Source organism: Giraffa tippelskirchi, chromosome 3, assembly GCF_054371585.1.
Source record: "Giraffa tippelskirchi isolate mGirTip1 chromosome 3, T2T-mGirTip1v1.2.pri, whole genome shotgun sequence".
Taxonomy (NCBI): Eukaryota; Metazoa; Chordata; class Mammalia; order Artiodactyla; family Giraffidae; genus Giraffa; species Giraffa tippelskirchi.
In genome coordinates, this window is record NC_137277.1 from 11,211,225 (window position 1) to 11,226,903 (window position 15,679).

Genomic DNA, 15,679 nt, shown 5'->3' on the forward strand with positions numbered 1-15,679 from the left:
TAGTAAGCTGTAAGAATTCTTAATAGTGAACATTTTCAAAACAAATATTGGTAAGAAACCTATTATCTAGTTGAAACACTCCCCTCTCCACATTTGTAAATTAAGAAAAAATGCTGCCATTTCCACTTTTTATAGGAGAGTGAGTGGGGGTTAACCTGTAAGCAAATAAAGCAGAAACTCCTTTCATTGGGCTCCACAGAGCCACCCGCAGCCCCTCGCTGGAGAAGATGAAGCCATTATGGAAATAATGAGTGGAGGAGGAGGGTGGGCCTCCTAGGGTGCTGGGAGCTGGCTTGCTAACCAGAAAGGGGAAAGGGTCACAGAAAAGCACTGATAAGAAAAGCAGCCTCTCGAAGATCGGGATCCTTACTGCCACTGAGAACTGGGAAGAGAGGAGGAGGCCATGCAAGGTGGAAAGGCACCACCAGGGGAGGCCAGAGCACCTGGAGGCCTTAGCTGAGGGACATTACCTACCCTCTTTGATTTGTATGACCTTTTCTAGTTTGCAGAGCACTTTTACATTTAGTCCAGTCAGCCTGGGCAACAGAACATACATAAGCTGTCTCCAGACTCAGCTCCTGTGCACCTTCTCTTTTATGATTTGTATGGGAACCTGCAGTTCTTTTCTCTTGGTACCTTCTACTGTTCCTAGTCCTAGAATTTGAAGACTCTGGGTAAAAGAAAAGTGATTTCTCTACATAAAAAATTCAGAAACCCTCACTACTGGTGGTATTAAATGAAATCCACAGACAAGCAAAGTGTATCAGTACAGTCAACTTTAAGGGTGTAACCAAAATTCTACTTCCCTGCGCCTGAAATCTTTCTCAGATGACCTCATATAGCAAATTTTTATGCAATTAATTTGACAAAATAATTATGCATTGTCTTATCGTATCTCTTCTATTGGTGTTGTGTGCTGTATTTATTAAACCTATTATGTAAACCTGTCAAGAAAGCTTCATATGAAGTAGCTGCTTAGGAAACATTTACAGATTTGATCTGATAAATAAGTATACATTTGAATAAGCTACCTTTAGTTTTCTTCCTTAGATATATCTATGATTCACTGAATATGTTTAATCTTTGATTGATTTGTATGAAATGTAAAAGAAAGGAAAAATTATTAACCCAAATCCATGAATATAGTATATTATTGCAGCTATCATAAAACTGGGAGCTTCTCCAAGTTAAGTCTTAAGAGTTTAATGTTTTTTCCTAATTTAGTCTATTTTAAAACATGCCAGAAATCACTTAATATTTTGGACCACAGATCATGACCAACACCATGGGATATGGCTGCAGGGTGCTGTGGTTCCTGGCAGGACTCATCTGCATGGCCTGACTTGCTATCACAGGAGGGCCCCCCTCTGTCAGCTGGAGGCCATGGAGATAAAGGCCTGATGTTCTCTCGCAAAGGATCTGTGGTGGCACAGGCCATGGTGCTTCTGGTGGCAGCCAGAAAAATGGCAGAACTCAGCTGGGTGATCACAGAGCCACACACAGGGAGAAGGGCAGGCGGGAAGTTACCAGCCCATTTGAGGGGAGGGACAAGAGGGTAAGTGATTTTTCTTTATATTGCGGTCAGAAGCAAGGAAAAGATGTTAATTCTCATTATTCCTTTTCAGCATTGTGTAGTAAGACTTTTGCAAGGGGAAAAAACAGAAGGCACAATCCTGTCTGTTGAATATCACAGAGCTCTAATTGACACTGACTGAACACTCCAACTGCTGCTGCTGCTGCTGCTAAGTCGCTTCAGTCGTGTCCGACTCTGTGCGATCCCATAGATGGCAGCCCACCAGGCTCCGCCACCCCTGGGATTCTCCAGGCAAGAACATTGGAGTGGGTTGCCATTTCCTTCTCCAGTGCATGAAAGGGAAAAGTGAAAGTGAAGTCGCTCAGTCGTGTCCGACTCTCAGCGACCCCATGGACTGTAGCCTACCAGGCTCCTCCGTCCATGGGATTTTCCAGGCAAGAGTACTGGAGTGGGGTGCCATTGCCTTCTCCGAACACTCCAACAGCAGCAGCAAAATACACAAGTATTCATGAAGCATCCATCAAGATAGATCTTGGGTCATAAAGCAAACCTCAACATATTTTAAATAATAGAAATCACACAGGCCTGCTCTTTGACCATAGTAAAATCAACTAGAAGTCAGTGGTAGAAAGACAACAGAAAAATATCAGAAAAAAAAAATTAACCTATAACTGACAAGTTAAAAATCTCAAGGGAAATAAAAGAAAGTACATTAACTGAATGAAAATGAATATATTTTAGGAAACTAAAAATAGAATTAAATTACCATATGACCCAGCGATCCCACTCCTGGACACATATCCAGAAAAACTCTTTAATTCAAAAAGACACATGCATCCCTGTGTTCAAAACAGCACCATTTACAATAGCCAAGACATGAAAGCAGCCTAAATGTTTATTGACAGACAAATGATTACAGATGTGGTATATATACAATAGAATATTACTCAGCCATAAAAAGAAGGAAATAATGCCATATATAGCAACATGGTTCCAACTAGAGATTATCATATTAAGTGAAGTACACTAGAAAGAGAAAGACAAATACCATATGATATCACTTATATGTATGTGGATTCTAAAAAGTGACACAAATGAACCTATCTATGAAACAGAAACAGACTCATGGACATAGAAGAAAGACTTGTGGTTCCCAACAGGTGGGAGGTTGGTGTTAGCAGATGTAAGCTATTATATATAGAACAGATAAACAAGATCCTGCTGTCCTGCTGTGTAGCACAGGGAACTATATACTCAGTATGCTGTGATAAACCATAGCGGAAAAGAATATAAGAAAAAGAATGTGTGTATTTGTATATATAAGACTTCCCTAGTGGCTCAGACGGTAAAGCATCTGCCTACAATGCGGGAGACCCGGGTTCGATCCCTAGGTCGGGAAGATCCCCTGGAGAAGGAAATGGCAACCCACTCCAGTACTATTGCCTGGAAAATCCCACGGATGGAGGAACCTGGTAGCCTACAGTCCATGGGATTGCAAAGAGTCGGACACGACTGAGCGACTTCACTTTCACTATATATATATATATATATAACTGAATCACTGTGCTGTACAGCAGAAATTAACACAGCATTGTAAGTCAACTATATTTCAATTAAATAAACAGAAAAAAAGAAATGTACAACCTGTCAGCATTGATAAGATACAGCGAAAGCAATTGAAAGGGAAATTTACAGCACTAGATCTTTATGTTAGAAAATAGGAAAAGTATCAAATGAATAATCTTAAGTTCCTACCTGTCCTAGTCCATTTGGGCTACTGTAACAAAATACTACAGTCTGGGTAGCTTCTAAACAACAGAGATTGATTTCTCACAGTTCTGGAGGTTGGACAGACCAAGATCATGGTGCAGCTTGATCAGGTGAGGGCCCTTTTCCTAGTTCATGGTCAGGCCTTCTTGCTGTGTCCTTATGTGGTGGAAGGGGTCAGGGGGCTCTCAGGCTGCTTTTTTGTAAGGACACTAACCTCATTCAGGACTTCACCCTCATAAATTAATCACCTCACAAAGGCCCCACTTTCTTAGCACTGTCACCTTTGGGGGTTGGGATTTCAGCATATGAATTTGGGGGGAACATGTACATTGAGACCATAGCACCACATCAAAATGGGTAAGGTAAAATGGTGCAGCCACTTTGGAAAACAGTCTGGCAGTTCCTCAAATGTTAAACCTGGAGCTGTAGATGACCCAGTAGTTCCATTCCTAGGTTTGTACCCTAGAGACTTGAAAACATGTGTCCACACAAAAACCTGTACACAGATGTTCACAGCAGCATCGTTCACAGTAACCCCCAAACGTAAATTCTCTTTGTGATGTAAAGGATCAGAGAATTTTTTAGTTACCTTCTTTATAGTTGCTTATCTAAGAGTTAATTGGGGAGAAACTTCATTGTAATTTCTAATTAAGCATCTTTGTTGAATTATAGAATAATTATAGAGCATTTTAGAAACTGATTGCTAACAATGAGATGGCTTTAAAACAGTGGACGGTCCATTTAGGTAAGCTCTCGGGATCATCATGACAGACTATTGCTGTGAAGCAGGTTCTTTAGCTGCCCTTTGTGGGGAACATTGGGGGTTTCCCTGTTATTGTTACAAGTCTTCTTGCAACAGAGTGACTCCCTCTGCTCTCTTGACCTAAATTTCAATTTCCAGCAACTTGTTTTTAAATTATTAATACTATTTAATATTTGATATATATAGAATTGAGGCTTTGCAGGTGGTGCTAGTGGTAAAGAATCCACCTGCCAGTGCAGGAGATGCAAGAGACATGGGTTCGATCCCTGGGTCAGGATGATCCTTTGGAATAGAAAATGGCAACCTAGAGCAGGATTCTTGCGTGGAAAATTCCATGGACAGAGGAGCCTGGTGGGCTACAGTCCGTGGGCCTGCAAAGAGTCGGACATGACTAAGTGACTGACTACACACACACACATATAGAGAATTATATAAATTATATATTAAAAATTACTACTTCCACTTTTTATTTGCTATTTTTAGTACAGTATCTGGTGCATGATAGATGCTCCATTAATATCTTTGAAATGAGCTGGGCAAGCAATTCCTGATCCATTTACAGATCTTAATCTCTCTCTGAACTTTGCAAAAATGTCCACTGTAAGTAGGTGTTACTGAGTTGAGAATAAAAGTTGCTTTAAGCTAGGACTGGAATTATTACCAGGTAGATGTTATTTTTAGAAAGCTGCTTGTTAAAGACGCCTCTGAAATTATTGGTGCCTTCATCTCTTTATCGAGTTGTCTCTTAACATGTATACGTATATGGAGAAAAGAAGCAGCATGATGGCAGAGGTTTATTTAGGAAATGAAAGATTCAGGTGCTCCCCCGTGACCCCCAGCCCCGCCAGCCGTGCTTCTGGAGCGAGTGATCGCAAGCCTTGTGTGTGCCGCTTGGCCAGCCTTCCCATGAGCTCTGAGCGCATGAGCACTACGTTATCCACGCGTGTGGAAGAGGTAGCAGATGTCTCTCTTGGATCTGGTTGCTGTGTATTGCATTGAGGGTTTTTCTGGATCCTTCCCAAATCCTCCAGAAGGCTCTAGTGAGCTTTTAATGAAGAAAGTTCTCTTGGTGTTTGAGCCTCTTGGTTCCCCTTGAGAAGCCCCTTTGGGTACAAGTACGTCTGGGATGTGCCCTGTAGGATGAGTGGCGGCTCCTGGCTGAACCAGCTTCTTTGCTTGGGTGTCTTTGAAAAGTTCTCTGAATCACTAGTAGTTAGCTTTACATGCAGGCTATTTATTATTCCAAAGACGAATTTCAGTTAAAAGGTCAATATCTTAGGTAAATACAAAACCAAAACAATATACGGGAAATAGCTCACCTGTTAAAATAATTTGTTTCTGTTTGTTTGTTGTATTCCTGGGTTAGCAGCTTGAAAAAATAAATTGTTGGTGGAATCCTTTGTTTTGAATGTCATTTTTAAAAAATGTTACTGATTCTAATTAACCCCAGTGCAGAGCTCTCATCTGCCTTCTGAGTGCCTAGTGGTGATGACAGGTCTTATATGAGTCCTCAGGGGACTATTACTGTGTGTTACCATACTTCAGATTATCTGTAGCCACACTTAGTGCTTTCTGCCAATTTATACACCAGCATACTTCAAGGAGCTTGTTTAAGAAATCAAGGTTTCTATCAATGACCATTTTGAATTGGTAAATTTAGTTTCCAGTGGACTTGGGATGAAGATGTTTCTGCATCATCTCCCAGTCTCCTGGGCCTCCTCTGCCTCAGGTACTTTGTGAGGCTCTGGACTAAGTGCCTGTGGACCACGAGGTGCAGCCTGAGGCAGGCCTAACACAGAGGCACTGAGCAGACTTGCTGTCCCAACAGCACTGCCTGGCTCTGTCAGGGCATCAGAGCACCACCTCCACAGGGGACAGGGCACGGACCTCCTGACCCCTGCAGAAGTCCCCTTAAGCCCACTGAGCACACTCGTCTCTGCTTGGGGCCCTGTGTCTTGGGAGAAAGGTGGCCTTGGTATGACAGACCGCCTCACTTCTGAGAGCCTGAGTCTGCAGAAGCTCAGTGACAGGCAACAGTGAAGGTAGAAGGCTTGCAGCATTTGGGGGCTGTGGCCAGTGGACCTGCTCTTCAGTTCTCAGAGAGTAAATTTTCTGTGGAAGCAGATTATAGACAGAGAAGTTGAAACTAGCATGACAGCATTTGAGAATATTGAATCTAGCTTTTACATAAACAACTCTTTCTTCCTAAGTGGTTTCCTGTAGTCATCTCATCTGTGCCTGTTAGTGGTAATGCTCACGAGATGCGTGTGTGTCGGCTTCAGTCTCAGGCCACCTCTCCAGTGCCCCTTTCACTGTTCGGAGCTGTGCCCTCCATTCCCCTTCCGGAGCCTGACCCATCGCCGATGTCATCCTCCCTCCTGGATCAAGGAGGACGTGCTTACACAGAGCACGCGAGTGGAGCACTTCCGGCAGCCTCCCCTGACTCTGACACATCTGTAGCCTCCACGTCTTTCCGCATGACTCAGGTCTGATGAGCCGCAGACCCACATGGCACCCAGACCCGTCATCCTTCCTAGCGGGTTGTCACAGCAGACCTGGAAACTAATTTCCTGTGTGGAGCAGGTTGCTTCACTGGTGCTATTTTAGATCGTAGCGCTGGAGCCAGGGAGAAGATTAAACGTGATTCTGCCTTCCCTTTTCTCTGTGCTTTAAAAAACCCACTCTGGTAATGGTTGTACAATATGAGTTGTACCTAATGCCACTGACCATACAAACAAAATGGATAAGATGGTTAAGTTTTATATTGTGTATATTTTGCCACAATAATAAAAAAAAAAAATTCCTCGAGAAATTGCCATTTTTATTTTGTATTAAGTATACTAGAATTTGATGTGTATTCTGGGCTTGCTATTCCTATAGTAGAAGGGGTTATTAATAGAAGTACAACTTTACTGCCTTCCATTTGAGAAATATAACAAAGTTTTATCAGCATTAATAATAACAACACTTTACATGTCATAATCTATGGTAGGGATATATAAGTGAACACAGCTTTGTGTGTATAACTTACAAAGGGCACCTGAGCATGCTGTTAGGGCCGGCTTCTGCAGAGCATGCGTGTTAGTGTCACAGGTGTGGTATGGGTGCAGGAGGGCCCTGATGGGATGAGGGAGGGGAAACCTCAGCTCAGGACCAGCCTCCCCACCCATGACCAGGACTCGCCCAGTGACTGGCAATTCCTGTCATTTCTTGGGGTCTCAGTTTCCTCATTGTAAAAGATCTTTTAAAATGGAAAGAAAACTTACCTCATGGGAATGTTGTAAAAAGCAAATGAAATAGCAAATGTGAAAGAAACAATCACGCAGAGAGGATTCTTAGTAAGGAGCAAAACCTGAGAAGTATAAACATTTTTTTCAAGTTGGGAAACAAGTAGTTATCAGTGATTAAAAATTACACTTTCCTGCCCCATCTGCCCGCCTCAGCACCATCATCACCTGAAACCCTAGCACCTGGTCTTCATGGAGCTCCCCCAGCCCTGGCCTTTATAACGCAAGAGTCCTTGAATAACAAGTGATTTGGGGCTGGAGCTAACGATCTAGGAGAGGATCCGACAGCTGGGCCTCTTTTCGGGGGACTCGGCCTGGAACCCCTCAGCCTTAAGCCTCAGTCGACAGATCCTTTTCTTCGTGTCGCATTTCTGGCTTAGTCTCCAGTTGAAGACAACAGCTAAGCCACTCTCCTTCCTGTCCCCCTGCAGGTTGCTGCTATTAACCCAAATCACCCACTGGCCCAGATGCCTTTGCCCCCGTCTATGAAGAACTGCATTCAGCTGGCAGCCTGTGAGGCCAACGAGCTCCTGCCCATGATCCCTGACCTCCCAGCTGACCTGTTCACGTCATGCCTCACCACCCCCATCAAAATCGCCCTGCGCTGGTAAGTGGCGCCCGCCTCAACTCCCAGCAACCTCACTCGCCCGCGGCTTGCTGTGGGGATACATGGAATCTACCTGACTCTGGCGGACCAAGTTCCAGGTGTGAGCTCAGGACCCTGAGTGGATGCTGGGGTTTTCCTCTCGGGGCTCAGGATGCGCTTTCCTTCAGGTCAGGTGTGTGCATAGTTTCTAGGAGCTCCCTATCTGTATCTTGGCTAACCGAGGTGGTGTCCTCAGTACTAAGGTGGGTCATGCTGGAAAGTGGACTTTCTTTGAAAAAAAAAACAAAAACAAACTTCACTAGTTATATAATTCTTTGCTTGAGTTGAAGTAGAATATTTCATATTATTTCCTTACCATCACTCTTTTGAGAAGTTCAAAGCTCTTGTGACTATGACTGAGGAAATACATGGGCTATTCCAGGATGATAGAAGCTGCATGTAAGGCCCTCTGTCCCTGGCAGGACTCAAGTGGAATGTGTGTGCTTCCTGCCTCCAAGTCCAGCTTTCTCCCCTAGACCGTCTTGCTCCTATTTAATATACGCTTTTCCATTTTATGTTTTGCTGGAAACCGTATACATGGAAGTAAAGTAGCCCTTGGTGAGCCACAGGCGGGACGGTGCAGCCCTGTGGGTTCACTGGACTCTGTGGGGGCTTCTTCCTCAACTTCCTGCCAGGGTGTCCTAACCCCACCAGACACACAGGGTCCTGGTTCCTTCCCCACAGCCCTGGAGAAAGTACTGAGACAGGAGAGGATTCTAGGGGCAATAACATGGTGCTCAACCCTTTGGGAGGCCCCTTGAGTGACTGTAGCCTGGGTGGGGGGCGGGGCATGAAGTTGCCTCGATTGACTGGTTAGATGAGAACTTGGACTTGCAGCGTTGCCTCTGTTGCAGCGTCGGGTTGACCCACCTGGAAGAGGGCATCTGCCTCCCACTCCACCCCAGCCCTCTCAAGTCCCAGCTGTGAGTCTCTTAGGGAGAAGCCTTTTCTAGCTCAGCTGATTCCTAAGGAGCTAGAGGAGAAGGAGGGGGGTGATGGGCCGCTGCCGAGCCTACTTCGCAGCTCAGCCCATTCAGATAGGGCCTGACTGTGGCCACTCCTCCACTGCACCGCAAAAAGCAGAATGCATGTGGCAGAAATGTACCCCGAGGGACCCCACCCATGGAAGAAAGAGAGCTGAGCTAGCCTTCATGTGAGGCAGGACTGTTGTCATCAAGCACAGTCAAGTGTGACGGGAGGTGAAGGGGGGAAGACGCTGATAACGCAGTGAAACTACGAACCAGGGATGTTGAAGAGAATCCCATAGAGACACAGGTGGGAGGACTATGGTGTTTGAAACTATGGACACAGTGGATGGGATTCCTGCTGGGAGGGGGTGGCTGTTGCCCATTAGCATGTTGGGAGATTACAGCAAGGAGCTGGGCTCTGGGGGAGGCAGCAGAGGGAGAAAGGTGGAAAAGCAGGAGACATGGAGATGGAAGCTTCCATGCGGAGAGAGAAGGGAAATGAGGCAGAGCTGGAAATACCTGCAGCCAATGCTGACATGTTCCCCAGTTCACCCAGAGGCTTGGGCTGACAGGAAAGGTGGAGAGCAGGGACCTGCCCTCCGGTGAGGCTAAGGCAGCACGGCAGCCATACCCACACTGCCTCAGAGCATCACTCCTCTGCTCCATGGCCACGCTGCTGCCCTTGACTGGGTCTTTTCATTCTTTCATTTGTGAATTTTTCTATTTAATTCTCTATACTCTGTGATCACTGTCAGAAAAGGTTTATGGCGCCATTTAACATGACCTCAGGAAGATCTCTGGTCCAGATAGCTCAGGAAGCCAGTCATTTTATTCATTGTCCAAGAAATAATTTACTAAATACCACCAGTGTACTTAAAACCCATGTTAAGCGCTATAGGCAATGCAAAGAAGTATTGCCCTCAAAAATTATGGTCTCGTTGAGGAGACAAGATGTGGCCTGAAAATTCATTATATAAATGAGTGCTTCGTGCCAGACAAGGAAATCTGAACATTTCAGGCCATCCACGAGCAAGGGCTAGGCGGATCTGTGGCACTAAGGGCTGTTTGTGTTTCCAGAGGACAGAGGGGCCAAGGGGATAATGGAGGGCTTCTTGGAAGAGAGGGAAACTAACTCTGGGTCTGGGCAGATGGTGGGACTTGAAGGGGAACAGAGAACACACAGGCAGGTTACTCCTCACGCACAAATGTGGGTCAGTAGAGAGAGGACAGTGTGCAGAGGGGTGACATGAGGTCAGAGGATGGGCTGACATCAGAGGGTGGACTGCCTTGATGTTGGGCTAAGGACCTTAGCTCTTCTAGGTCTGGCAGGGGAAGGCGTTAATGTGGGAAAATGACTTAATATTGTTTAAGTAAGATAATCCATGTAAGGATGGGGAGACCTAGGTCAGATGAGACCTTTATCACAACAGTGTGGTCAGGATTCAAACTACAGTGAGAGGGTAGAGACGGTCATAAGCTCCGTGGCCGGAACACCCACAGAGGCACCCCCAAATCTGCGGTGGAACCGGCCTCATCCCCACTCATTTTCCTGCTCCTCCCTGTGGATTTCCTGTCCTTACTGCTCCTACACACCCCAACTCCAGAGCTGACGGTGCACACCAGCTCTGCTCCAGGACCTGGGCTGGGTGCTCTGTCCGAGGGGGCTGTGAGTAGAAGGGCAGGGATGGGTGAAGGAAGAAGCAGAAAGAGCATAGACGGGCCTTCCATTCTCGCCACTCCACACTCTACTGCCAGCTCAGCGAGTTGGTTTGTTTCTCCCCCGCGCCCCCTCCGCCGGGTCTGCAGCCCTGTTGTCCTCCACCAGTCAGGAGGACGAGACGTCCCTGCACTGGCAGCTGTGGGTACCTACCCTCAGGTCAGGCAGCAGGCTTTCACTCCACCATGATTTGAAGCATTGTCTCGGTACCTACCTGAAATACTCTTTTGGAGTTAATATATAGTTAAATTTTTTAAAGTAAGCATTTAGTAGGAAGCACAGTGAAAAGCGAATGAAACTAATATGGTTACCATAGAATGGACTTTGAGATCAATACATCACAACTGTGGGTGTTGGTTGTCCGATAAGCACTGCCTGGAATGACTAAGCAGAGTCCCAGGTGGGAAGATCTTTTACAATTAACCACTTTCTGCATATTGAGGAATAGAAATTAGATTGAACATAACATTTCACTGAGTGTTCTTAGCCTGTGAATAGCAATAAACCATATTCATTGAAAGAATTGTCAAGGGAAATGTGTACTTCTTTGTAACAGCTGAGTTAAAGAAAAATACCAGCCTTTTTTTTTTTTTTAATGTGGAGAAAGGAGACAGTTTGTCAGATAATACTTATATTTTTAGGGTTAAGGTTTTCTTAAAAGTCAGTTTAATATTTTCCAGTGAAAAATGGGATATACATTCTTTGTAGAAAATTTACTAAAAAGTAAAAAAGAAGGAAATGTAAAAAAGATTTTACCATCATTACCACAATTAGTGTTAACTTTTTGGTTAAAAAGTGTTTTTTTTTCTGTGTATGTTTTTCAGTGATGCAATCAGACTGAGATTTCAATTTCATGTACTTAAACCTTAACATAACAAATTTGTTTATCCTTGACCATTATAAACTCTTGGTAAATGTCATTTGTAGTGATTGCATAACATTTCACTGTATTGATGTTCTGTTTTATTTAACCAAGTATAGGGCTTTAGTAATCCTATTTACTTAGGATTCAGGTATATAAAAGTAGGATAGCTCAAACTTGCTCTAGAATAGTGGTCCATGGACTTTTTTTGTGAAAGGCCAGTTGTAAATATTTTAGGCTTTGTGAGCCCAAGGGTCCCAGGTCTATTAACATAGCACGAAAGAATCACAGACAGTATGTAAACAAATGAGCATGGCATGACTGTATTCCAATAAAACTTTACTTACAAAAGCAAGTAGTGGGTCAGATTTGGCCTGGGAACCATAGTTTGCCAACCCTTGCTAATTTTAATGGAAACAGGGGACTTCCCTAGTAGTCCAGTGACTAAGACTTTGTGGGGGCCCAGGTTCAATCCCTGGTCAGAGAGCTAGATACTGCATGCAGCAACTAAGAGCTGGCATGTAATAAATAAAGGATCCCACATATGGCAACAAAGATCAAAGATCCTATGTGCTGCAACTAAGACCTGGCACAACCAAATGAATAAATTAAAAAAAAAAAAATGGAACCAGGATTTTACCTATAAATGACTGCTGCACTTACCTATTTGTCAAGGAACCTGAGCAATAAATAACCTAGGAAAAAGCTTTGCTCAGGAACATTTCTGTATAACTAAGAGGATGGTTTTCACTATACTCATACAAGGCACAGTTGCTAGAGAAAGTTATATGCCTTATAAACAGAATATAGCCTTACTTTGTATGTGCATAATACATGTATGTATATTTAATACCAGATGTGCTTATAAATCTTACTTGATGAAGTAGTTGTCAGAATACATCATTTTCTGATTTTTTTTTCATTTCCTCCTCAATCTTCTTTATTATCAGAAACTGATAATATCAGTAACTCTGAAGTGAGCAATTACATTACTCTCTTTATAAATGATTTCCTTACTCACCATATACTTCCATATAGTATGAGTCCAAGATATGTTTTTTTTTTTCTTTAGGCTGTTTTCTGGTTACTAGATTGAATGGCAGAATACAATTTTAAATTTACTATGGATATATTTGTGTGCTCCTGAAATTATAACTCAGTGGTACTTAATTTGCTGTGGGACTTGCTGTTAAAGAGATTGATGTCCATCGCATTGTGCAGCATGCAGTTGTATTGTCTGTTAATGAAAATGGCAGACATTATCTTAGATTGAATAGAGGTCAAGAAATGTGTTTCCTTCCTTTCAATTAAATTGAGTAATCTCAAGAAGTTTAAATGTTAATGGCATATTATTAATGTGTGTTTGTCAGCATGGAAAGTCTGGTCTTCATCTTTGCCCAGTGAGAGAGGCAGCTTCACAGACATCCTGCCCTGCAGCTGCTCTTGAGGTCCTGCATCGTCCATCCAGCCTGGCCCTTCGCTATGTCCTGCTTGTCTCACTGCAGGCTCTTGCTTTGTATTTTGTGACACCTATGGCATTCGCTTTGTATTTTGTCCTGAAGACTCAACCAGGAATCAGTCAGAATTGCTTTCAGAAACATTAATTCTTGCTGGTGTTTGATACTGGAATTCACCATTTATTCTCTGTACAATTTTCTCAAATGCAGCTTCTCTGCTGGAGAGCAAACTTTCTGCCTACCTATTGAATTGGTGCTTTCTGTTTCGTCATCTTTTTCAGCTTCTTATAAAAACTGAATTAAAATGACTGCCTTATTTCTTATGTTTCAGGGCAGTTGATCTAGATACATTCATGAATGAAATTGTCTTACCAACTTACTTTGTAGTAATGTCACACTTTGTGTTGTAGACTTTGTAATAAACTTGATTTGGGATTTAGTTAAACTTTTTTTTTTTTTTAATCCAGAGTCCCTGACATTGTGGCCATAACTGTAATTTGGCCCTGCTGTGTACAGCCCAGGAGAGCTTCAGGGTAATTTCCAGTCTTTAGGTTATGTAATTTGTCGTGTGCCCGCTCTGAGGAAAATATTTTTTCTCCCCAAACTAGACGATGTACTCTCATTGTTCCTGTCTCTGACATACACTCAATTAAGATGAATATCATAATGTATTGTAATAGAGCTCCTTTTAAAAAAAGTTGACACGCAGAAACCTGATTTATGCTGCTGAGAAACAAATTGGACCAGACAGGATGGCACAGGCTGCTCACTCCCTCCCCTGAGCTCAGTCCTCGGGCTGCCAGAGAAGAGTAAGATTGATGGGTCCTCCAGCGAGTCCACTCAACGAGTCAGAAACAGTGTGGAGCCCTTGGGGATGGCTGATACTGTTGAGGGTGGGGAGTGGAGCGGGTGAAGACCAGAAGGTGCAGGCGAGGGCAGGCCGAGGGTGGGCCCTCAGGTGTGCACGTGGTCGTTTCCCTCATTGCCGTGGACGGTGCAACTTGCCTGCCATATCTGGAGCTCAGAGGGAAGGAGAGAAACAAGGTGTTCTACCTCTCTGTAGGAAAACCGACGCCTATAAAAATCAAGAGCACTACACCATAGAAAAATAATTCAGAGTGAGAATAAACATACCTGAAGTGATAGGAGAGAATGTTGGAACTAGGAAGAAGAAATACGGAAGATTAGTTGGAGATATGGGTCATTAAAAATATAATTGATGAAGTAAAGAATTTAGGGGGTGGATTGAAAGGTAGCATTATTACTAAAGGGCAGATTAGAGAACCGGAAGACTAGGTTGAGGAGTTCCCTCCAAAGAGATAGAGATGGAAAGAATGAATGACCAGAAAGATAGAAGTAAAGTTTGAATATCTGAGATCAGTTCAATTCAGTCACTCAGTCGTGTCCTACTCTTTGCGACCCCATGAATTGCAGCACGCCAGGCCTCCCTGTCCATCACCAACTCCCGGAGTCCACCCAAACCCGTGTCCATCGAGTCAGTGATGCCATCCAACCATCTCATCCTCTGTCATCCCCTTCTCCTCCTGCCCCCAGTCCTTCCCAGCATTAGGGTCTTTTCCAATGAGTCAATTCTTCACATGAGGTGGCCAAAGTATTGGAGTTTCAGCTTCAACATCAGTCCTTCCAATGAACACCCAGGACTGATCTCCTTTAGGATGGATTGATTGGATCTCCTTGCAGTCCAAGGGACTCTCAAGAGTCTTCTCCAACACCACAGTTCAAAAGCATCAGTTCTGTGGTGCTCAGCTTTCTTCACCGTCCAACTCTCACATCCATACATGACCACTGGAAAAACCATAGCCTTGACTAGACGGACTTTTGTTGGCAAAGGGAGATACTGATCATGAAAATTAAGTATAGGTTTAGGTCTCACTGTGTTAGGGATAACCACCAAAAGAATGAAAATAGAATGTGTTGTGTTCGCATGAGGAGAGAGAATTTCTTCTCTCCAAATGAAGGTAGAAAAAGAAAAGCAAGGTAAACAGAAAATGTGAAGTAAGATGTCTGAAATAAGGTTTGAAATGAAAGTGATTAGTTAGTTGTTAGTGAGTTGAATTCACTTCTCAAAGGACAGTGATTTTCATGTTGCATAAAAATTATCATGATACAGCATGTATCACAGGATTTGTGTTTAAAACAAAATATTTTAGAGGTTGAAAATCAAAGGATGAAAGAGGAGAAATAAAAACCAAAAAAAAAAAAAGCTGGAGGAACAATTTTAATCTGCATCAAAGAAGAATCTGAGATTAAAAAAATATTGAAAGGACAAAGAAAAATGTTTTATTGCGATAAAAAGAGTAGACAATCAAGAAGATACTCTGATAGTGGTTCTATATGCATCAAACATTATGGCCTTGAAAAATGTAAGATGGGAACCAAAAAGACTCTGGGTAGAAGTGGATAAACCAGGAATGTAGGTGCTGAGACTAAGTACATAAAAAGTAAGAAAAATAGTTTAGATTTTTTTAATAGCAGGATTAATTAAGTCTAATGGAGGCATATAGGACCGTATACCCAACAAGCAGAGAATACACATTATTTTTGAGCATAGGTGGACCATTCACAAACAAAAACTGTGTACCAGACTCCAAAGAAAGCTGTAATACAGATCCCAAAGAATTGATACCATGTAAAATCTATTCTCAGACCACCAT

The 15,679-nt window shown here is 43.3% G+C and overlaps 1 protein-coding gene across 16 annotated transcripts in view; it reads left to right on the plus strand.

Annotated features, from left to right (window-relative positions):
• RPTOR (regulatory associated protein of MTOR complex 1) overlaps nt 1-15,679 on the plus strand; it is a 315,148-nt gene that overhangs the window by 148,703 nt on the left and 150,766 nt on the right. For all 16 annotated transcript variants that reach the window (XR_014078516.1, XM_081575767.1, XM_081575768.1 and 13 more), the window contains one exon: nt 7,786-7,961. Coding sequence is in view for 15 of the 16 variants with exons in the window: in XM_081575767.1 (XP_081431893.1) it covers nt 7,786-7,961 (176 nt within the window). In the remaining variant the exon portion in view is untranslated. The remainder of the gene's footprint in view (nt 1-7,785; nt 7,962-15,679) is intronic.